General features: G+C 47.5%; 1 protein-coding gene across 2 annotated transcripts in view; it reads left to right on the plus strand.

Annotated features, from left to right (window-relative positions):
* The window catches only part of INPP5A (inositol polyphosphate-5-phosphatase A), a 208902-nt gene that overhangs the window by 47920 nt on the left and 136239 nt on the right, over positions 1-24743 (plus strand). Inside the window, exons 1-4 of one of the 2 annotated variants that reach the window (XM_068398293.1) lie at positions 1064-1082; positions 6386-6427; positions 15907-16007; positions 17304-17391. In XM_068398293.1, coding sequence (XP_068254394.1) covers positions 15934-16007; positions 17304-17391 — 162 coding nt within the window. In that variant the 5' untranslated portion in view covers positions 1064-1082; positions 6386-6427; positions 15907-15933. Of the gene's footprint in view, positions 1-1063; positions 1083-6385; positions 6428-15906; positions 16008-17303; positions 17392-24743 lie in introns of those variants that run through there. The other variant, XM_068398292.1, reaches the window with a different exon arrangement.

The raw sequence follows: 24743 nt of genomic DNA on the forward strand, positions 1-24743 counted from the left end.
CATGGGGTATAGAGTGAAGGGAAGAGATTAAAAGGCTCTGGGCGCTGCCTGGGGCTGCACCCGTAGAACATGTGGCTTCAGTGGGGCCTGCATGTTGCCGTGCAGTGCCCAGAAGCCTCTGGAGCTTCTCGGGGAATCCCTTGGCCCACGTAGGGCTCCTAGGACTGTGTGAGTGGGGCACGCAGAAATTCTGTCTGGTTGTACCTTCTGTCCCAGTCGGTGTGCGAGGCCCAGCCAGCCAGCTCTCCTCTGCCTTTGTTTTGGAGCTCAGTGAGTTTTCACAAAGCGAGTCAAGAATTTTTTCTTTTAGCTTAAAAAACGAGCCTATTCTTAGCTAAAAATAAACTTCAAAAAATAGAACCTGCTTTCTATAATTCATCTGCTTTCTTCCATTTCCCTCTGAATGAAACAAAAAAGAAATTTTCCAGGCTGTTCGTTCGGTTTCATTTAGTTCTCTTTCCTTTTTTCCTTTTGAACGAAAGGCTTCTTACCCCGTCTAAATATATTTTCTCTTTTTCCTTTTTTGAAAAGACTTCTCTGTCTGAATATATTTTTGCAACAGGCCTTAAAGCTTTCTTTTGGGTGTAATTTTGTAGGAAATGGAAAGACTGGGGAGGAGAGAGACTGCTTGTATGTTCGTTTTGAAAAGCCGCTTGTTTTCGGGCTGTTCCCACCTCATGTGGCAGCCATGTGTTCGCCAGCTTACTGCTTTTTCTTGTAAGCCTGACCAGTGCAGCAACCAGTGTGACATAAATAGACTTGATGGAAACTCGGCGTGAGGAGAGATGGCTTTAGTGGGATTCGGAATTCCAGGAAAAGGTCAAAGCGGCTTTTAATTGCAGGGAGCAGCAGCGCGTGGTGCGCGTGCCCGGTTATTTTAGCGTGGAGCCCACGTGGCTCTGCAGTCTAGAAAGAAGTCACGCTTGTTTGGGGGGTAGGGTTCTGTTTGTGGCTCTGTTCAGTCAAACCGTGTGCCCTTCGGTGGAAGGGTGGGGTGAAACCGGGACCGTGCTCCCCAGGGCTCTGCGGCGTTTGCTGGGCTCAACTGCAACAGCACAGCCTGAAGAACCTCCCAGGCTTTGGTGTGTGTTTGAGGGGGCAGCCTGGGCACATCTGCTTGGCTCGTGAGCGCCGTGTGTAAAGCAGGCAAATCCTTCTGACGAAGCCGTGCTGAACGGGCTCGGTGCTCTCCAGGCACCGGTGGGGCGGCCCGGGGCCCAGAGCAGCGAGGGCGAGGGAGGATGGCAAAGGGAAAAGCGCTCGGTGCTCAGGAGAGAGGCTCCTCCTGAAAGGATGCTCAGACCCTCTTCTTGCATCTTTCTTTTGTCCTTCCTGGCATTATGTATCCTGGGCTGCATCCCCAGCAGCGTGGCCAGCAGGGCGAGGGAGGGGATTCTGCCCCTCTGCTCCGCTCTTGTGAGACCCCCCTGCAGTGCTGCGTCCAGCTCTGGGGCCCAACAGAAGGACACGGAGCTGTTGGAGCGAGTCCAGAGGAGGCCACGGAGATGCTCAGAGGGCTGGAGCCCCTCTGCTCTGGAGACAGGCTGAGAGAGCTGGGGCTGTTCAGCCTGGAGAAGAGAAGGCTCCGGGGAGACCTTCTAGCACCTTCCAGTGCCTGAAGGGGCTACAGGAAAGCTGGAGAGGGGCTTTTGACAAGGGCATGGAGTGACAGGACGAGGGGGAACGGTTTTAAACTGAAAGGGGGAGATTGAGATGAGATCTGAGGAAGAAATTCTTTGCTGTGAGGGTGGTGAGACCCTGGCCCAGGTTGCCCAGAGCAGCTGTGGCTGCCCCCTCCCTGGCAGTGTTCAAGGCCAGGTTGGATGGGGCTGGGAGCAACCTGGTCTGGTGGAAGGTGTCCCTGCCCGTGGCAGGGGGTTGGAACTGGATGGGCTTTAAGGTCCCTTCCAACCCAAACCAGTCTGTGATTCTGTGATTACTGGAGGCCGTTGCTCCTTGGCAGATCCCCGAGGGCACGAGCAGAGGCTGCTGCGTGGGCAGGGGAGAAGGAGCTGGAGCAAACGTGGCTGATGTGGGACTGGCAGGGGGTGAGCCAGAAACGAGGAGGCTGATAAAGCGGGGTTCAGATCAGTGAATGGGGAGAAATGGGTTCATCGGCGGATGAGTATGAAAGGATTTAGCACTGAAGAGGACAAGGAAAAGATTAATTTCAGTTACATTACAAAAAGAATGAGATAATTTAATGAAGGACAGAGCGTGGAGAGAAAGGATGGGAAGAAGGCCAAAGAGTCTGGAAGACATGAAATATAATGTGCCTATTTTTAGACAGAAAAATAAGAGGAAGATAAATTATCTTTCCACTTGATTGTTATCTCCAGTCCTTCAAAACTTAAAATTATTTCATTTATGTGAGGTGACCGGGGAGGAGCCGAGGCAGAGGGCTAGATTACAGAATTGTACCACAGAGAGGTAAAAACGGAAAGAAAGGATGTGGCCGTGCTGTGGGAGAGACCGCAGGAGGAGGGCACGGCGGTGGGAGCGTGGCAGGTCCTGCTCGTGGCCAGGGAGTGGTGGGGGCCTGTGGTGCCGGCGAGGTGACGGCTGGGGCGTGGGTCACAGCAGCCACCAGCGCTCACCGAAAGCCCCGACCCTGCGTCAGCAAATTTAACATACGGTGGGCGTTGGGAGGGGTTATACTGGCAGGGTACGGAGCTGCGTTGAATTGACTCATAAGGAGTCAGATGCGGGTTGTCCAGGAGCCGTTGGTGGGATGGTCTCCTTTCTTCCTCAGCTGAAGGTCTCGATGCACCTGGTGACCGTGCACAGCAGCTCCATAGAGCACATTGGCCATCAGCTTCCAGGTAGTGACTGTTGGGGTTAAAAATGAGAAGAAAAGAAAGCCTTTTTTTAAAAACAAACAAACTCCAAAGCACTGTTCCTCCACATGAATCTATTTGCAGGCTGCTTCTGCTTTTTCACAAATACATGGACTGGTAGATACTGTAATAGCTAAATGTGGCAACGGGAGTGCTATTAGCAGCTTTTATTTTAATCGTCGCGTGTGTCTGGCTTGTGCTTGTGTTTAAAACGCATTCCTGGTCTACCTTCAAAACGTAGCTGCTGTAGATTTGTTTCACGTAGGTTTGAGACCTTGAATTTTCTAGGGAGCTCTGAGTTTCCTGTGTGTGTTTGTGTCTCCTCCAGTGGGGTTACGGATCGATACAGCGGTGCTCTCCATTTATAATGTCTGTCACCCAAGGATCACAAAGCTGTAATGAAGACCATAAGTGAATAGTATTGCCCGTCTCCTCCCAGGCTGGGTAGCAGAGGCGGAACAAGCATGTTGTTGGCTTTCTGCCAGGCCTCATCTTGTGGGCCACCGGACACAGAAAGGTGCAGTGATCCTCAGTACTCTCCAAGAGCCGTGCTGGCAGAGCTGCCACCAAGAGCTACGGCCGTCTGGCTTTGTGCTCCTGTAGCCTCTTCCTGCTGCTTGAGCATGAGTCCATGTTGGATGGGATTTTGATGGTGTCTTACTGCTGTAAATTCCAGCTGTGTGCCCTTGACACTTAGAATTGTAGAATCGTTTTGGTTGGAAGGGACCTTTCAGATCATCGAGTCCAACCATTAACCCAGCACTGCCAAGGCCACCACTAACCCATGTCCTCAGCACCACAGCTACACGGCTTTTAAATACCTCCAGGGACAGTGACTTGCTACAAGCAATGTCCCAGGGCATCAGCAGCACAGGAAACAAAATCCAGTTACCCCTCGTCCCTCAGCAGGAGCAAGAGCATTGTTCCTCCTTGTAACAGACGTTGCCTTTTGGGTGCCGTGTTGGGGAGGGGGAGCTGGGAGTCACAGAAGAACTGGGTGATGGTGGAGGAATTGGGTAAGCCTTGGGTCCCTGTGCACTGTGAGGAGCCTCCACGGGTTGCTCATCTGGAGGGACTGCTGTCACTGCTCGGGATGGAGTTTGGCAAATTTTTCAATATTTGATCTGATTTCTGAAAAACCATCTTTCCTGCTCTATGGGAGGTGGGAGCGGAGCTGCTGGAAGGCCCTGGAGCTGTCTTGTCAACTTCCCTCTTATGTACTGGGTTGGTTTTGTGTTTAAATCTTAGTGTTTTCATTTAGTCGTGTAGCAAACGGGGGAACTTTACCACTTGCAGTAGTATTTAAAAACAAGAGTGTGCTTTATTTTCTCCCCTGGGGTTCAAACGAGGCGAGGGTCTGGGTGAAGAGTCCCACACTCTGGTGTGCGTCACTTGGCTCCTGGCTGTAAATACAGGCTGGGGTGGGCTTTGGTTTTCTTCCATGGGTTTACAGAAATGGCTGACTTCTGTTAATTTTGGGTTGCTCTTAAAACGTAAGAGGTCCCCAGGACATCTCGTGACTGGCATAAATGAAATAAAGAGAAGTGAGGAGTGCGTGGGGTTTGTTTGTTTGTTAACATGAAGATTGCCTCTTACCTCCTGAGTAAGGCCACACTTTGTTTTGGAAATAAACCCACAGCCCTGCTGAAGTCTCCCTGTGGCCTGGCGGGGGACTTGCTTCTCTAGTTTTCATGGCTACCAGAAAATTTTAACTAGGAGTGTCACAATCCCCAAGATCTGGCTTTCTTGATAGTCTGAATCTGGCCTTTCCGTTTAGATCATACACACATCATATACAAAACATGCTCACGGTTCATATCTGGTTTTGTAGTGTTTAAAAAAAATCAATAAATCCTGTGCTATCTGCATAACTTCAAGTGAGAGTGAGCTTGAAATCGCAGCAGCTCCTGGTTTGCTCGTGTTCTTGTTGCTGCTTTTATCAAAGCAACAGTCTTCACTTGCTGTTACTCAGCGGGTTGTCTCATGAAGTCCAGAATGAGTAGGAGAAGAGCTAAGTTGCTAAATAAACAGTTAACAAGACAGCACTTTTAGAGGCACTGTTTTCCTGCCTGCCTTCAGTTTTTATTTGTGCCTCCAGCTTCCTTATTCTGGCTTTGAGCTGCGCTGTTCGGCCCAGGGGAAGGGCATGGGTGGGAGACGTGGATGTTTTGTTCTGTGTTTATCAATTTAAGACGTCCCTGGGCTCGGGCCAAGATCCATCCCGGTTGGCCTCAGGCGCAGAACGAGGGGCCTCCGCTCTCGCTTGCGCCCGGCCCCGCGCCGGCAGCTCCCCCGCACCCAGAGCGATAACTTGCGTAGGAAACACTGGGAAAGTTCATCGCTAGAAAAAGTGATCATTCATAAGGGGTGAAAATTCACCTTCTTGACCAGTAATGTCTGAATTCCAGAACTGTCAAGACTGAGTGACCAACAGAAGGGAGGTGATGGATAGCAAGGGACAAACGTGGCGCGCTTTTCCCTCGGCTTTCAGAGAGCTTTTGTAGACCGGAGACTTGGTGGGCTTACAGAGCTGGATGACTTCTGCAGACAAAAAAAACCCAACACTTTTTTATTGACTACTTACAAATCTTCATGCAACGAGCAGTCAGTATAAATTAATTGGATACAACTTTAAACTTACTATTTGAAAATAACCCACTTGATGGGACAATAGAGCAGAACAGACATTTCACGCCTGTGTATTTCCCTCCGGGCAGCTGGTGTCATGGCTGTTACTGAAGGGAGGACGTTGAGGCATCTCTCTGGTCTTCAGTTCAATCCGTTCTGCTGCTGCCGCAGACACTGTACACTCCAGCTAGTTCTGAAAAGTCTGAGTTGGGTTTTTATTCCCCACTGTGATGTAAAGACTACCCAGAAGTCTTGCTGTCGAAGATAAAACTCAACAATGCTTCTCTTGTAGCTGTGCATTTAACGTGTGGAAATCAGTCATCGCCCTCCGTAATCGTACCTGGGGTGGGCTGCGTTTCTGCAAAGGCAGAAGACCATATTTTTGCTGCTTCAGTTTTCATAACCTCTGTGGCAGTCTTTGAACGCCTCTCCCAGGTTGTCCTGGAGAGGAGCTCTGATGTGCTTGAGCATCCCGCAAGAGCAGGATCATCCCCCTGAGCCCATTTGTTGCGAGTAACTCCCTGTGACTTGAAGCTCAGATTGCGAGAGCTGGGTATCAGCAGTCAGGAAAAGGTTTTCATGTCCAGCCCGTGGATGTGGACTTTTAAAAGCACCTATTTCAACCTGTATCAGTCTGTTGATGTAATTGCTTGGTCGTGTCTGTGTGCGAACGTTGTGAAGCTGCATACAAAATGTGCCACCTTGGTGAAAGCCTGAGCAGAGGGGACTCGGGAACAAAACGGAGAGGTCTGTCCATTGGAGCTCGAGGAGGAACATCCTCCTGGTTGTGTTTTTTTTCTGTAACTGTGGAAAAAAACTCCACACTTGAAAGCACTGAGGAAAGCAATAAGTATCGGGATATTATTAGAAAAATACATTACTGTTATTCTTAATTAATTTTTGTATTTTCTTTTTTTCAGCCAGAAAATTTACAGAAGAATTGGCTTCGGGAATTTTATCAGGTAGGGTAAAACTTACTTTCTCATAGTTCTGTGCACGTTTGCTTATTGGCTTAATTAATAACATAAAGATCTCTTGCTTTGTGAAGTTGAAGTCACTATCTACTTTATAGTCAAAACCAGTCCTAAAAAGTATGTCTCTTCCTGGCTTTCTAAGTAATGATTATAAAAGTTCAGCATATAAACATAATTTATTATTATTGACAGTCAATAATAAAGTTCATTTTTACGTCTCCTATACAAAAATGGTCAAAACAACAATATTCTGCTGTTCAAGTTTTAAAGTGAAACTGTATGCAGAAAAAGCTATTAGCAATATTTGATCTTTTGCTTTTTTGTAACTGAAAAAGTACCACAGTTATTTATCTGGTCAGGTTACTGGTGCAGGCTGTGACCTTTATTGCAGTGTTGTAAAATACTCCAGTTAGCTTTTTCTGGCAAGTTTAATGGATTTGCAAAAATCTGAGGTGCAATAATCAGTCTCATATTCCTCACTATCTCCCAACTTCGTGAGAGATTCATCTGTTTATTTTCCTCCTTGGTTGATTACTGCTCTATGTACATGATGCTCGAACTGTTCAGGCTTTCTCAGCTCATCCTGATTTAAACCCTCTCCATATCTTCAGGAAAGACTCTTCCTACGAAGAAAATACAAAGTACATTTAAATAGATAGAACCTTTATTTTTTTTCCTTAGATGGCTGCATATTTTACAGCATCACGTTACTTATTTATGCATCTTTATCAAGGCAACTCCTGACATGTTCAGCGGGGTGAGCAGTACGGAAACATCTCTGAATAGTTTGTGGAAAACAGGAAGAGGAGGGGAAACGAATGAGCTGCTCTCGTGGAGCAGAGACCACTGGCGTGTAACTGGACGTGGTCCGTGAATATCGTGTGTATAAAGTTCAAAATAGGAAGAAAATGTTTCATTAACACTTGTGTGTGGCCAAGCAAGGGCAAGGTCCGGGCCAGCTAAAGCGTAACTGAAGTAGACCTGAACCCATCCTGCTGCGTCCTTCCTCCTGCTCCGTGCCTCTGCCTTCTGTACCCACAATCTGAGGAAGCTGTATTTAAAAGAAACATTAAAAAAAAAGAAAGTTGGGGGGGTGGAGGTTACACTGCTGCTCAGCACTGGTGAGAGCCAGTGGTTTGAGGAACAGCGCCGTTCAGTAGCCTTGAACCCTTCTTCCTCTCTTCAGGGTGTGCAGCAGGATGGCTGAACACGCCGTGGTCACAAACGCAGTAGGAAGTGGGATAAAACGTTATAAAAAGCTCTGTAGGGAAGAGACTAATAGGCCTGTACCATCCTGGTGTGAGGCTACGTGGCAACTTAGCAAATGTACAACTTCAGCTTTCTTTTTTAGTTTGGATCCTGCATGCCTTGTTGAAAGCCGCTGCAAACTGAGGTTCCTCAGAAGGACTGGAAAATGACTCTTCATACGTCTTCGTAAACTCGAAACCCAGATAAACCGCAGACCACAGCTTTTTTCCATTCTTCTGAGGAATTCAATTTGCATATGTAGTTCTGTCAGTGCCGTTTGCGTAACCTCTGAGGATGGAGTCCTTTTGTGAGCAGTCCAAACAATCTCCACAAAAAAGGGAGCGCAGTTACCACTCTAAGTTTAAAATGTTTCTAGAAATTACACCCGTGATGGAAACATGTCTTTGAATTGATGTCAAAGAACATATCAATGAAGGAGCATTTGGGGGGCTTGATTTTAAGTTCCAGTAAATTAAAATAAGGGATTTTAATTGCTATGATAGGTAAATACAAGTCACTTACATTAATGTGTTATCATTGATTCTGTGCTGTATGCATTTCGGAGACTGTGGTAGCATATGGAGGACTAAAATAACATTCAAATGTCACATGCTAAAATTTTTAAACTTCTGCCATTGATCTACAAATATCCTACATTATTAACATGAAAAATATGGAAGATCTAATGCTGTTAAATTAAACAGCTTGTCCAAGAAATGCAAACAGGAAAAAATATTTTAAATAAACTTTCAGGGATGTTTCTAATGACAGCTTGCAATGTATCAGCCCATAAAGTACACACTACTTGATTGCTTTTGCTGACAACACGGTGGATGCAGCTGAGAGATGTTGTTTTGTCTGATCTGTTCCCCTTGGATTCATCGGTCTCCGCTCCTGGAAGTGGAGCATTTTGTGTGAATCTGACTGTGTAGCTTAAAATTGATTTAACTATCAAATACTGGGTAGTTTTCTGCCAGTTCAGTTATCATTTGCTATTCCCCCCCCCCCCAGGAAATATAAAACAAGATGCAGGAAGAGTCCAGCTGAACTCAGTGCTGGATATTTATAGGTGGTGGCTTTTGGCATGCTCCCAGAGGAGGAGGTGGCGGAGCCTTTCCCATGCCTGTCGTGAAGCACTGGAACAGACGGCGCCCTTGACGCGCCGCTGACAACCGGCTCCTAGGAGGAAAGACTGGCCTGGATCTCAGAAACCTGCTTGTTTCCCACCACTAAATTTATAGTGAAGCTTTTCCTCCTCGCTGCTCTGCTTTTTCCATTTGATCCGATGGGCAAATACATGGCGTTCATTTTGGGGCTTCGTTAACGCTTTTCCTTACGATTTAAGCCATAGGTATTGTATTCTCATTACATGTAGATAAACAAGAAGGCTTGAGGCCAGCCAGCTTTTCCAAAAAAAGAAGTAGCAGAAAAAGAAATGGCACCTTAAAGGGGAGATTTAACCCCCCCGACCCTTCGGCCACTGCTGTGGTGTGGGTTAAGGTGGTGATTGTTTGAAAGCGTAGATTTTTCTGAGCATCTGTTGTCACGTAGTGATACTTCTCAGAAGGAGCACAGAGTATCTGAATTTGTGATTTGTGTGCTCTGACTCTAGAATTCCTCGAGTTTGTGTTTTCAGCTTTCTTCTGTGAAGCCAGAAAAATACCTGTACTATAGGAGAGTGGAGAATTCTGTTGGTTTATTTCATCTCCAAAAGCCAAGCCTCAGGAGCTTGCTGTCTTGAAATATGGCGATTTGAGATTTGGCTCAGTGGGTGTTTTTTCTTTTTCTTCTATAGTTATAACCGGATTTTGCATCTTATTGCTTCTTGACTTAGCATCACTGAACTAATTTTTAACTTTGTAAACATGAGTGAGGTGGCCAGGAGTATTTCTCCCTGATCTGTAGCATTTTGAAAGGCAGCTCCCTCCAGAGAGCTGCTGGTCAGGGGGTTCCATCCCACGCCTGCTCCCAGCCCTCCTCAGCTCTACCTGTGCCTGTGCCACCCCTGCTCCTGCCGTCCCCTCTGAACCCGCCCGCGCTGGGTCTGGGCTCGGGGAAGGTGTGGGTGGGCAGACGGGGCTGTCCTGCTGCAGCACAGCCTGGGCTGGGGGTGGCAGGACCTCAGGATGCTGAGCCCAGGGCTGGCAGCTCCTTCATGGCTTGAGTTAGGGCAGCGAAGCCTTGGAAGGTGAAGGAGCTCCTGTGTGCTGGAGAAACCCACCCTTGGTGAAGAACAGGAGAGTGGGGTCAACGAGGGTGACAAAGGCCCTGTGGTGATCTTCTGCAGCTCTGTCTTACCTCTGGAGTAGAGACGGTACCAACTGTGCCTTGCTGTAGACATTACTGAAATGTACTGCTGCCACAGAAGAGGTTATAACCATCTGTAACATGGATCTTTATCCGTAAAGTGGAGTAGGACGAGGGTAAGCCCGTGCCCAGCCAAGCAGAGTCCTATCATAGTGAAATCTTAGGTGGCATCTGTGACTTCAAACCTAAAAATAGGTCAGCTACTTTGCTTCGAATGTGATCAAAAGAAAAAGGTGATTTAGAACAACTTCCAGGGTGTATAGATGGAGTTGATGTTAAAATAGGAAGCACAGTTTTCTGAGATGGACTGCAATCATGGGCTTTTAATGTAATTAATGTCTGATTCTCAGCAGTCAGGCTATCAGTGTGTCTATCAGTGAAACCTTACTGTAATGCCCTTAAAACTATTAACCACTGTACCCATACGATTACTAAACAATTCATTGTTTTTCTTCCAACATATTTGTCTTTTCTAGTTATATTCATAAAATCTTTGAATCTTCTCTTTCATTAAATAATTTGATCATAACTATTAAGAATCTTGAGAATCTCCTTGGTAGCATAGTCAGTTATTTGAAGTGCTGTGGATTTGCAGGCTGTGTTTTGCTTCATTTTAGACCCTAGAAATAAGACAGTCCCATTTTGCAGATATGCAATGTGTGAAGCTGGCAGCATTTGTTCGATTGAATGCTTTTGGCAGCACCTGGAACTGGCTGCTCGGAATAGGCTCTAGGCCACCAAAATTTTTGGAAGGTGTGAGAATTAAGGCAGAAGAGAAGCTATGATTGGAAGATAAATGTCGCTGAAAAGAGGGAATACTGTAGTGGGATAAAATATCTCTGAGAAAAGATATCCAGCCTACTGAGCATCGTGTTCAGGGAGTGAGGAGAACAAGCGACAAGCAGTCGTTTTGCTAAAAGTCACCTAAATGTCATGCAGAGGTGATTAAGAGGAGAAGGCAGTTTGCCTGTCAGGAGAGTCTTCACTGGGAGAGCTGTTGTCTCTTGTTCATGCAGTAAGCGGTGGGGTGGCCCCGACAGAGATCTGGCTCTCAGGTGGCAACCGTTGTGACCTGGACTGGCACTGATCGTGTCGGTACAGAGTGAAAAGGGATCATCGAGTCCAACCATTGCCCTGACACCACCATGGCAACTAGACCAGGGCACTAAGTGCCATGTCCAGGCTTTTCTTAAACCCCTCCAGAGATGGTGACTCCACCACCTCCGTGGACAGCCCCTTCCAATGGCTAATGACCCTTGCTGAGAAGAAATGCTTCCTAGTGTGTAACCTGAACCTCCCCTGGCGAAGCTTTAACCAAAAAAAACACTGTGGTTATCATCAGTCTCCTGAATCAGATAACAAGAGCTAGAAGTTGGATTTGTCAGTCAATATCAAATACAGAAATACAAGGATCAGGCTCATCCGCACTACTGCTGCTTGGCTGGGCACTTGTAAATTATCTCTCTTCCCCCCCTTCTGACTGCGAATACTTTGAATGCTGTAGGACCACAAATGCTGAATTGACTTGCACAGATCTCACGGTTCACAATTTTTATATTTTGACTATATTATTAATATATTTTTTAAAGTGATTCTGGATATGGGAGATTAAAGTTCCTCTTTAAAGAAGTTAACTTTCTATTCTTCACCAGTTTTATATTTGTACTTAACTACGTTGGAGCATCTCGCTCAATTACCCATGTCCCAAAAACCAACTTCGAATCGTGGCTCCCTTTACACTGTTTTTGTGGATCTAGAAATCGAGAATAATGCCCAACTTTGTAAAAACATTGCGCTGCTGTAGATACAAATTCAGTGTTTGTGTGATCTTGTGTGTGATCTTTAACCTCTGGCAGCTGGGAGTTTTTGACTCTGAAGTATTCATTACTCATTATTATGTACTGTGTGTTCTTTCATAGCAGTAGAAAGCTACTAAAAGGTAATGAAGCAGAGACAATTTGCTCGTAGTTGGAGGGTATTTATTATATGAGAGGACGTAACTAATATTCAGGTATGGTTTTATGGTTTAACCTGCAAGGAATGCCATGCAGGCCTCTCACTGCTATTCAGCCAGTGCTGGTTTTCCATTAAAAAATTATATATTAATTTTTTTTTAGTACCTGCTGTGATTTTAAGCTCTCAAGGAGTTAATTGTGAACAAAAAAAAAAGCGTCCTGCATCTCAGTTGAGAGTCTGGAAGTGTTTTCTGTGGCAGCTGTTGTAGCACGGTGAAGTTCTCCCGTGTTTTCTCAAGGCAGGACTCCACGTTCAACGCTCCCTGTTACTCATCGTTCATAAACGTAAGAGAGCTTATGCCTAGATCCTATTTGAAACCATTTATTTTACTTTTGTCTGACCAGTTTATTAGCTTTATTAGCTGCGTAAGAAGAGATCTTAATGCAGCAAACTGTTGTAGCAGTTAAAATGAGTAACGCAATGTGCCAGCGCGTTTTTGCTGAGTTCGCAGTAAGCAGTTACTGGATGTGTTGCTTTGAAACAGTAAGAGCTGGATACGTTTGCTGAACAAGATTAAAAAGTTATAAGTGTTTTCTAAATATGGTGATTTCATAGAGCTATCCAAGTAGATAAGATCAGGACTTGGAAGCCAAAACTGATTTGGAGCAGTAAAGCACGTGGAGAGTTGGGACTGCGTGTTGTTTGGGGACCACAGATGAGCTGTGTTACGGAGTTGGACTTCACAGGCTGTGTGTGGTTAATATTTATCTCCAGGGTAGTGAAGAAAATGAACCAGCCAGTTAAACTCCAGAAAGATGCTTGGTTGTGAGTTGGTTGCTAAGGGACTGTGTGAGTGCAGGCTGCTGGCAGCGCTGCCCTCGCGCTCTCGGACGTGGCGCCTTCTGTTGCGTGCGTAAGCGGCTGCCGTTCTGCGGGACGGCGTGTTTCTTACGGTGACCGTAAATCGGACACATCGCACTGCCAGAAGATTAGCGTGGTGGAAATGTCAGTATCTGCAGGCAGCGAGTGCTTGGGAGTGGGGTGGGCTGATGCAAGCCTGCCGTGGTCCGGGCTCACGGCACTGCTGCGAAGCGTGGCTCCCTTCCTGGCCCGTGGGTGAAGCTGTCTGGTTCAACAGCACGTTATCCTCAGGAAGGAGGGAGCGTCTGAAGGGACACGTGTTTCCTCTGTGCCATGCCAGCGTGGGCAGAGCCTCCCCCACCCCGTGGGCAGGACGGCGTGCCCGCAGCCCACACTGTGTGCCCCGTCGGTCCGAGCGCCCACGGAGCCCGCCCGGGTACCGTCCCACCGCCCGCGGGTCACTGGAGTTGAACGCCTTTAAACGTAGAGATGTTCGTCTTGGACTTCGGCGTCCACAGCTTAGTGTGGCTCTGCAGTTTCTGTTCAGCAGTTCTCGCTGAAAATTAAAGTAGACATTTAGACTTTTTGGCAGTTGTACCCAAAAACCACTTTTTGTATGTTCAAAACCACGTTAGATACATGTCCTGTTCAGTGCCGTGTTTCGTGTTGGACAAGATACTTAAGAGAAACTTTCTCAGCAAAGCTTTCTCTTAATAGTTTAAGAGTTTAAGTATAAGTTTAATCTATAAAATCAGCTAGTATTAATGTAAACTTTCATAGTTAAATATATGTCACAGGAAAAGCATGTGCATGTCCTAGTTGGGTACAATTTCAGTTTCTTGGGTTCCGTGTATTTTTTTTTAGCCATCTCTTCTGTAGTCCACTTTTTTTTTTCAGTTTAACTTCCCATTGGGTCCTGATCTAGCTCATCCTCAGCCCTTACTGATGATAACCTGTTTGTAAAGCAAGATTACTACATATCATAGCTAGTCAGAAACCAGCGTTAATGAGCTAACTGAAGTGCTCCAAGACCCACAAACATACGTGGGAGGGAGTATTTACTTTTTTCCTTTACAATAGTGACACTTGCCCGTAGCTCACCTCAGAATGCTTCACCGAGCAGGTCGGTGTCAAGATTTGTTTCGATGATGGGGAAGCTGAGGTGCAGAAGAGGAAGTGACTTGTCTGAAATCGCTCACAACCCCGCGGCCGTTGTCTCCTTTTTGCCACTCCGACCTGGCTGAGATGAGAAATGCTGTAACTGGGCTCACTGCCTCGCCTGTAAACAGCAGCACGCCGCGCTCCCGTTGGCTTGGGCGTTCACAAGCCACTGCCAGCCTGTCTCAGGGCCAGCCCTGGGCAGTGACGTGCCACCAGGCCTCGCTGCCCGCTCGCTGACAGGCCATGGGGCGCGTGCTCGGGGGGTCCCTCGGGCAGAGACGGGCGCTCCGGGTCGGGGGCCGACCTGCTGCCCTTCCCGGAGCCATCACGGGAAGGGGGCAGTGAGGCGCCGGGCCGGATTACTGTTTGCCCTTTGCTCGGGGGAAAGCTGCTGCCTTTCAGATTGTGCTGATCTTTAATTCATTGCCTCGGAGCTTGGTTTTCTAACGAGATTATTTGCGTGGCCAGCAATGAGGAATGTTGCACCCTGTCATCAGGTCAGATGACAATTTCTCACGACTGTGGTTTGAAAGAAACATTTTTAAAGACTTTTTTACAGTAAAGTTAGTCATGATTGATTTGCATAATTAAAAGCATGACTGCAAAGGTTTATTGTGCCTGTCCCTTTTCAGCGCTGCAGGGTACCGGCAGCAAAAGCATGAGTACAAACGGAGAGCTATCCCTGTTACGTTTTCAGTTACTCTTCACCGCGGTGTGCTGAGGTTAGAATGAGGTCAGAACTGGTTCCAGTAACTGTGCCCATCTCCTGCCGCCCAGCCCCGGCCTAGGAACAGGGCAGGACGTGCAGCAGAGCGCCCCGAACCTGCCCATGCCAGAGCCTGCAGAGAGGGGGGTTGGTTTGTTACTCTGGTGGAAGCAGCTCATGGAAAGCAGGCCGTTCTTCTGAAGGGCCGCGCGGACAACGCGGCCTTTGTGCTGGCTGCGGCCGCCCAGTGCCACCGAGTCACAACTAACAGTGAATCCTACGTCAGATCCCTAACGGGGGGTTCACCCTGGACGTTTGCACCAGAACATGCTCGATTATTTCAGACTGTTACCCTCTTAAAAAATTGAAATCGTTCTGTAGCTGGTGTCCATTAACTCACAAGATGGTAAGAGGTGAACTACAGGTTGTAGAGACTGAGTATCAACACAGACATTTTTAGATGCGTTGTTTGCAATGCTGAGTATAATTAAGGCAGAGAAAATTTGTTAGGACAAAATAACAGTGAATGTTTGTTGAATGCAGCAGCAAATGTATAAATACTGCATGTCTGATTTGGTGTGTGACCAAAAAAAACATACGTTGTAGGTTTTTTAGTGTGATAATTGCATCCTAGTGCTGACTATTTAGTATATAAGATACTTGCATTATACAAGACTAACATGTGAAGTAGCACGGTGGATTTAAGTGCCTCCTGTAGTAGATACATGTGTATATATACCATAGTGTCTGTTATTTAAATACTGCTGTAAATAAGATACCCTATAGATAAAAATACCAAATGTGACAGCTAATCAGTATTCTGTCATGAGCTAATTTGAGATATTTTGTAAAAGTGGAAAAAAAAACACTTAACAAATTAATTCAGGTGTTTGAACTTTTCCAACTCCCAGACAAGGAGACGTTTTGATCATCTTAATGGTGTTAGGTCCTCTTTGAGGTGAGTTGGAAGAGGGTATATATTTACTTTAAATGCCTAGGAACTAATTAGTAGTTAAAGAAAATATTTGAGGTAATTATTGTGTATGATGAGTCTTTTATGTTCATAACAAATGATGCTCCCCTGATTGCTTATTACTGTCCTACCAGTTACTTCTCAGACGAGCTGACAGTCCTCCCTCCAGAAACAACACACCTGGATTTGTGTCGTTTGTGTTGTATGGTAACAGTTGTGGATACAACTTGGTTAATATTTGTCCGTTTGTTTCAGGTTGTACATGCACACAAGCCCCACTTCATGGCTTTACACTGTCAAGAGTTTGGAGGAAAAAACTATGAAGCTTCCATGTCGCATGTGGACAAGTTTGTTAAGTAAGTAACTGGAAGGTTATAGTATATAACGTGGTATATAATTCCAAGCACAAGTCATTAGATGTGTAGAGTATATAAGCTTCGAAATATTAATGGTAGCTGGGGACACTGGGGCGCTGGTGGCGTTGGACAGAGGTGTACGGTGGCGTTGGACAGGGGTGCACGGTGCCGGTGGAGCACGGCTGACCCACGGGGACTGACGCTGTCGGTCGGGGGGGGGAAGCTGAGGGTGTGACCGGAGGGTTCGGTCCGGAGGGATCCCCCGAGCCGCCGGCACATCGACGGGCAGGCTGGGGGAGGGAGGAGCGCGGTTCTTGGGGGGTGGGCGCGGAGGGGCCGCGGGGCGGGGAGGGGGCGTCTGCGGCAGCTGCTGGCGCTGCGGCCCCGGCGGGAGCTCTGGCTCCCGGTTCCGTGGAACGCCCGGCCGAGCAGCGGCTGCTGCGGATCACGGCTGGGCGAGCGGAGCTGCCGCCCGTTCCCCCGCCGTCCCCCGGTGCCGGCACGGCCCGGCCCGGCCCGCCCTCCCCGCGGCCCGTCACGGCACCGCCCCGCCCCGCCGGGCCCGGGCCCCGCCCCGCGGCGGTGCGGCAGCGCCCCCTGCTGGCGGCCGGAGGCGCCGCGCCCGCGGCTCCTCCGCAGCGAGCGCGGGGCCGGGGGCGCCGGGCCTGTGCCCGGCCCCTCCGGTGCGCGGGGGAGGGCAGCTCCGGCCCGCGGGGGTCAGGGCAGGGCGGGCCTGTCCTTCGGGAGACAGCCGTGCGGGGGTCGCTTCGCTGCTCCAGAATTCCTCCGGACACCGAAGGACTGTGACCTTCATCCTCCCTCACCCCCTCCAGACGCGCCCGGTTTCTCAGCAGCCGCCCCGAGAGCTCCTGGAGCTGCTGCTGTCAGAGCCCCCGGCCTCCACCACGGCCAGAAGCTGTGCTCACCCTGCGGGCCTGGCAGCGCCTGCCAGCAGCCTCGCAGGGCTCAGCAGAGTGAAGCTCTGAAGCCGAGACCACGAGGCCTTCAGCACAAATTGCCCAATTTAATGGAATTTTGTGGTCTTCGGTCTTGAGCCCTTCACAGCTGTGCCCAGATGGCACTGAGGAATTCCATGATTCGTGTTGAACAAGCAGCTGCTGTGGTCAGCTCCAAAGCTTGTGGGCGGACGGCTGTACCACGGGGAACGTTCATCCCTGAAGCTCACCCCAAAGTGAGGTGAAGGCCTGTAGTTCCTTTGGGTGATGTTGGGGACGTTGCAGTGCATCACAGCTTTGCATATCCCTTTATATTCACAATCTCCTCTTTCTCTTTTAGAGAATTGTTATCAAGTGATGCGATGAAAGACTACAACAGAGCTCGAGTTTACCTGGATGAGAACTATAAATCACAGGAACATTTTACGGTAAACTTCTTTATTTCGCAAGTTTAGTTCAACAGTTGGTGAATTTCTTCTATTAAACTGTTTGGGGTTTTTTGGTTGGTGTGTGGGTGTGAGCTGTTTCCATCATGACGAGCGTTACATCTTTACTAAGAGCGTTTACTTTGTAGGACCTGCAAATGCTGACTTTGCAGAAGCGCATCCCTTTAAAAATGAGTAGAATGTTGGAATGCACAGGAAGTCTTTTGTTTAAAATGATGTCTAAGGGGTGTTTTCCTCTAACCTTGACGGGTCAGAATTACCTTCCATTCAAGAAAAGGCATTGCTGCCTCAGAGTCTGAGGCGGTGCCAGCTCTGGAGCGTGATTAGCTGGCGACAGGGCTTGGCAAGCGCTCAAGACTTGGGTTACGAATCTCCAGAGCTGATTCACAGGCTCGCTCGCCCGTGGGGTCGTGAGAAGAGCCAGAGCACAGCTTCCCACTAGTACGTGGGTGATGGTTAGGTGAATGTAGAAGCATGTGTGCGGAGTCGCCTTTGGTGCAGAGCAGAAGTGGTTGTGTGGTCGTTGCCGTGACCGCACAGTGTGTGAGCAGGGCTGATGGTTTAGGTGATTACTGCTGGGCTCTACAAGAAAGAACAGTGCTCTAGAGGTGAATCGGTGACATCTTCCTTCTCCCAGGACAGCAGCGTGGCTAGTGGAGGAGGAGTGTGAGAAAGATGGTGATCTTGTCTCTGTGTACAGACGTGGCGAAGGCAGCGTGCGTTTTCTGGCATCCAGTTCTTGCGTCAGAATCTTTAAAAGCACAATGAAAAGGCGGAGGTGAATCACGGAATGATGGCTTTGTCTGTCATTCTTTCCGACCCGTGAGAACCTTTTAGATCTGAATCAGTTCAGTGTGGAAAAGGGGAAAAGACAAAAGATGAGCGATGAGTTAATTATGCTTTGTATTACTATCATCGGGAGAAAATGCTGTGTGCTAGGGGAATATTTTATACCTTCCTCATTAGGCTTTCAGTAGTAGTGGCTTGGAACCAAAGCAGAAAACCTGGGAAGGAGAGAGGGTGCCCCTTCGTATAAAGCCTCTTAACCTTTTGCCTCCTGATGGTCTGCTCTTTGGCACTTAATGCCAGCAGTCCTTGTACATAGCTCCTGAGACCACTGCCGTGAACCAACGATTCATATAAACCTTTTTTTACACACGTGACACAAACTGGCAGTTCTCCAGCTCCTCTGTTCAGTTTTTGTGTGCACGTAACTTACGCGCTGGGTGACCATCCGAACGGGGGTTTCACCACTGCGGTGTGTCCATTTAGGGTAAAGTTTTAGTCTTATCTCCAGTGTGGTTTGGCTCGCACGATGTTACGTGTCTCCCTGTTTCCTCATTAGTTCTGTTTGATTGCAAAGATTTTTCACTTCTGTGGGCTTTTTTCCATCCCTTCTAAGGCACAGAATTGGCAGCAGATGGTAGCCTTGTAGTTATTATATTATTATCTCTCTGTCTTTGAAATATAAACATTTATCACTATATTGTTGTATAATACTATTTTCTTCAGAAATGGAGAAGCCCAAGTAGTTGCAGTGTGGCTAACCTTTACCCCTGCTGCTTTTGTTTCCCCCTTTCTAGCAGTTTTGGCATCACTTCTGTAGGGCTTTCCTTGGCTTGGCTCCTGCACAGCTCAGTCAGGTTTTGCTGCCCGTAGTTACTCAGCTTGGCTGTGTTAGGGCTGACAGGGGGATCTGAGAAGGCGTTTTCAGTAGCCTGTCCCTTCAGCGTGATTCCAGTTCGAGGCAGCCTAGGGTGCATGTTTTACATGAGTGTTGTGAAATAAAAAAACAATGGGATAACGAGGCATCTCTCGTGGAGTGATTTGGTTTTAAAAACTCTAATAATTCATGATGTTTTAAGGATCAAAACGGTTCATTTTGCATCATCCCAGACACAAATAAAGTTTAATACCAGGCATTTGTCATTTACGGTCATGTGTACCAAATCTGGTGTAAAACAGACAGGTTTTAGGTTTGGGGTTTGTGGGGAGAGAGGGGGAGGTGTCATGACGAGGGAGAAAACTGTGGTTCAGTTGGTGGGTTTTGTTTTGCCGTAGGCGATAGGATGAAGCTGTGCAGGAGTTTGTTCCACTCCAAACTTACTGACGCACCCAACATAACCCCCAGCCTAGGGATGAGGAGCGAGGGTGGAGCCTGGGAAGGTGCTCGATGAACTGGCCCTGTGACAGCTCACGGCAGGTCTCTGCTCCCGGCGGGGCGGTCACCTCGCAGTCCCTAAGGGAAGGGCTGGAGGGAGAGGCAGATTTTGGCAGCGACTCTTGACCTGAGGCTTTAATTGAGGCAAGTGTTAGGAGCCCTTGCAGCAGAGGTTTCGTGGGGAGCGCGGGGCAGCGCGCCCACGCACATGGATGAAGTGGTTCATGTCACACTTCAGAGATGCACAGTTTTGTAAAATCTAAAAGTGACCTGAAGATTAATCTCTTGGCAGAAGGTGCTGCGTTAGAGCTAACGCTTGTCAGCTCTGGGAAGGTGGCAGCGTCGGAGCTAAGAGCTCGCAGCAGTTATGAATGAGGTCTGTGGGTGACAGCCTTCGCCAGCGTGACGATGGCTTCCCAGAAGCTTCAGATTAACCACGCGGGCGGCTCTGATGCTGCTCCAGTGATGACTGGAAGCACGGACAGCAAACTAGCGTGGGCAGACTGGCTCGTGTGCTGGCCAGAAATTTTCAGGTAGCCAAATAGGCTGACAGTGCTTTTTAAAATCCAGCCTCCTGTAAATCTCTGTTTAATACCGTGATGCTTTTTTGGTCATGAAAAATGTAATCTAGAAGGTAGATCTTAGCTTCTGTTAGAGAATGTATAATTAGTGAAGAGAGAAGACGGGTGTGAGACGGCTAAAATAGGTAACAGTCTGAGGAGCTGTGAAATTCAGTACAATTGTTTTATGCACTTGTGAGCATACCCAGTGGACTTCACCCATTATAAAGCAGGTCTTTGCAGTTGTATCGATTTTTCCCAATGTCCCAGCATTTACATCCTCTGTTAATTTTACTGAATTTGGTATATTTCATGTAAGGGGTAAATTGCAAATCTTGATGCTTTTCTGTGTGAAGAGTTACTCAAAAATAGTTGGGTTTGATGAACTTTTACCTGTGACTGCTTCTCAAATAGCCTAGGTCAGTTGTGAATAAGGTGGTTTTATTCTGGAATAAGAGCATTCATACTGAAACTGAATAGCAGCCAGAAATAAGTTGATATTTTCATCAAATCCATAGTTATTTTTAAATGCAAACATGTCAGTATAATCAATGACATTTTTTATTGTAATTACATCAAAGCTGGTTTTGTTTGGTGCCCTGTATTTATTGATTTCTGGAATATTCTATTAAGGTTTTATAGTGCTTAGAAAATGCTTTTTTCTTTTTCTTTTTTTTTTTTATGGTTAAAAGAAGGCACAAGAAACCCCTGCATAGCTTAAAACGTACTTGCTGTGTTGAACATGTGGTTTCAGTAGGTCGAGAGAAAATCTTTATTGCAGTAAGTGAAATCCTGAGGACTCCTGGCAAACCAGACCTCTGAGAGCAAACGTCACCAGCTCATGCCCCGAGTTTTTAGGGGACATGTAAGTCGTGTGGTTGTTACAGCTCTTAGCTGATGTGTGGAAGCACCTGCACAGCAGGGTAGTTGCTTTACTTCTCAGTATAGATTTCTTTTAAAAAAATAAGCAGAATCCTCAATTGCAGTGAAAAACACAGGGCAGGAGCGGGCGCTGCAGGGGCGCAGCGGGGGTCTGGGGCTGTGCAGCGCCCGGGGCTGGCTCCGTGCGGGGTGGTTACACTGGTGGGAGCAGTGACGTGAGGATAAGCACTACAAAAAGAAGGTGAAATGGTCAAATTCTGCAGTAACACATTTTCTCTTGGACTAGGTAACAGAGTATGTGCACTGCCGTGATGTGTAGGAAATGGTTATGCTTTTTTCTTTCTTGATTTTCTCCTTGACTCCATGCGCTCTGTACCAGTAGTTTTTTAGATGCAAAATGGCTCTTAAACTAAGCTGGATAAAGCATTGGGTGGCCTACAGCAGGATCTAGGAGAGACCTTTGCTCAAGTCGTTATCCTGAATAATCATAACCTGAGCTAGCGTGACTGGGAGGGCTCCAGTGGTGAGCGGTGGTCCTAAAAACACAGGCAGACAACATCTTATTCCAGTGTGTTATTTTACCTTGAAATTATATCTGCTCATTACTGAGAGAATAGTAAAGTTAATTTTTGTTAGATTAATGATATTTGAGTAATATTTTTGGTTGAGCTGAGTTCGAATAATTGGCCATTAATTGAAAAAGGAAATTGAATTGAATTTATCTTGTACATAAATCCTGTCATAGTTATTAATGGGTCTTAGAAAATATCGGCCTGTTCCCAGAAATGGATGGTGTACACTGATTCTTCCGAGCTTATTAGCTGTGGCAGTTTGGGGTTTTGTTAAATCAAAAGGATGATTTAGGAAGAGAGACCTAATTGAATTGAATATTGGGGGGATTCACATGCCTGATGAGTTCTCCGTTAACAATTTTAAGGCACTCTCAGTTCGCAGAAGGCAGGTTTCCCCCAGGAGGTGGAGCTGAAGCTCCAGGCTCGGGGCTGGGGCTGCCTGGCCCCGAGCCTGGGCGGGCGCTGGAGGAGGCTGCGGGACCCCCGCGCTGGGCTGGACACGCACGGCCGGAGGATGGTGGGTGCCCACTTCGATACACCCCGGGTATGTCCTTCTCGGTGCAGCTCTCCGAGTCCTGGGAGGCCAAGAGAAGGAGCTCTGGTGCCGCTGGGGTGTTGATAACAGTCTGAAATGTGTAGCTGTGTGTCAGCGGGGCCTCTGCTGAGCAGGAGATCTTGGGTTGTTTGCTAGGCTTGTCCTTTACTCTAGTGTCTGTTTGAATTTCCTTCTGCTCATTACATGAGCCTCTCTTCACCTCCTTTTTCCCCTTCTCTCCTTTCTATGGAATTTTATTTTGTACTTGAGTTTGTTTTTTATATTGATAAATATGCCAAACTAGAGAAGTAGGACTTCATTGCTAGTCTTGAGCTGTAGCATCATAATGAAGCAACACCTCCCTGGTACTGAATCCACGCCGTCGTGTTGGTGTGCTGACAGCCCAACAGCTCTTATTTTCCCTCTGCTGGCACAGCTGTCGTAGGGGGGTCCGTGGGACTCGAGAGCCCTCCTCGCTCTCTAGAGTGGTGCAGGGGGTTACAGGGCCAGGGCGCTCCTCCCCACGGCCAGCTCTAGAGATCTCATCCTGTCGCGGCTTCCCAGCGACTCCTGCCCCGGTCCTTCAGCAGGTCCTTATTTCAGGCTTCCTAACAGCTGAGCTTGCCCCCCGCAGTGTTTGTTACACAGCAGTGGGTGCCCGCAGCACGGGGTGGGTGAGAGGAGCAGATGCAGCGTCTAGAGGTGCCGTCCCTGGAGGGGTGTGCGGGGCCAGGGCTGCTCTGCAGGGGAGGGTTGTGCCGCGGGAGGACCGAGGGGTGTCACTCGGCTGTGTAGGCTCTCTCCTGAAGCTAACTGCTATGAGGTTCATCCAGGGAACGGTCTTCTGGAACAAGGAAAAGTCCACAGACTCCTTTCTAGGAAGCACGTACGAAAAACCTACAAGTATTTGTCATCACCAGCCTCCACACATCACTTCTCATCAAACGTTTCCCTCTGCCTCACTTTTTTTCTCTTATAAGAAATCAGTTAGTATAAAATTCTTTAAATAAGTAAGAACTTTCTGAACAAATATTATTATGGAAGTTCCTTGGGCTGTTTTCTCAGTACTCAGGCACAGAGGACTGTGGGTGATGCTGGTGGGCTGCGAGAGGACGCCTGGGGAGGCTCTCCCATGAAACACGAGGCACACGCTGCCCCGGGAGCCTCCGAGGGACGCTGTGGCGCAGGGCACTCGGTTCTGTGCTGGTGCTTCGTACTCGGATACGTATTTATCTTGTACTTTCTGCTAATTCCGCTTCCTAGGAGAGAACAAAAGGAATAGAACCATTTGAGAAATGTTAGTCTTTCCTATAAACGCCCCTAAAACACCAGAAGCAAATCTGTAGCCATGCACAGAAGTGCCTTCAGGTGAGCTGTGTGTGGCAGAAAGTGAACTGTCAAAGGAGGGTTTGAGCTCCGCAGAAGCACTGCCGAGCCGGAGGCAGCCCGTGGTGGCCGTGGGGTCTGGCGTGGGCTCGGCCGAGGGCCCGGCACCGCCGCGCTGGGACACGCTTTCCAGCAGCCTCCTGCCTCAACTGGCTCATCGTGGTGCAGCATCTCTTGCCGTTACAGCCTCCTGGGTTTTGGGGGTTCATCACAAAGTTTTACCTCTCCATTAGCTTTTGTCTTTGTTTAATTGGAGAAAACGCGTTCATGAAGGGAGCTGGTGAGCGTAGAAGTTAGTGCTGCTGCTTCTGCCAGAGTCATGAGAAAAATGGTTGTATGAGTGTTGTCATTGTGTGGCATGGACATGTATTTACAGCCACCTGGACTGAAATCTCCCACGGAATTTCTTTGGGGACTAAGTTGGCTGTTGCTTCCGACCTGTTCTGGGTGGGAAATGGGATCTGGAGGGCGTTGCCACAGCGGTACCTTCATCTGTTTTTGACTGGTCTTTTTTTCTGTGCATTTTTTAAATCAGTCTGTGAGATGTCTCTAGAGTTGTTCTTGTACGAGGCATTCCATGGCTTACCTGCCACCTGTTTTCTGACACTTCTGTGTAACGGGAAGAGGCACAAGTACAAAGCAGTGAGAAATGTCACAGATCAGTAGCCCAATAACGCAGCCTTGGGTCAATTTCTTGTTTACAAGCATGCTGGTGCTGAGGAAATTGGTGATACTGCAGCTTCTTTATACATAGAATCATTGTACTGCTTGTGTTAGCTATGGATTTACAGTTGGTATGGAATTGCATTTTCTGTGGGCTCTGGATTTTACATTTAGAATTTCATACCGCAGTCATGCAACAGACACTACATATTTAGAAAAAAATGTGGCATTATTTGTAAAGAATAATTATAACTTGTTTTCGTAGAAACCCATAGATCTAAAAATCAGCTGAAATATTTGAAAATAAATTATAGACTATAGTGTCTGAACACAAGGAGAAATCAACTATTTAGAAGCTTTTAAAAATTAAGAAAAAAAAACAACTTTTCTAATTGCTGTTGGAAAAGTGAGGCTAAAACGAGCTCTTTTTTTTTGGTGAAGGAGAGGACAGTTTTGCGTGACAGTTCTCAAGTTTTATTTAGCTTTTTTCCTTTTTTTTTGTAGGACATAATACTTACAAGTTATTCTTCTCAATCCTGTCGTGAAGAGTTAATATATTTCAGTTTGATCCATAA

Source organism: Nyctibius grandis, chromosome 4 (genome assembly GCF_013368605.1).
Source record: "Nyctibius grandis isolate bNycGra1 chromosome 4, bNycGra1.pri, whole genome shotgun sequence".
NCBI lineage: Eukaryota > Metazoa > Chordata > Aves > Nyctibiiformes > Nyctibiidae > Nyctibius > Nyctibius grandis.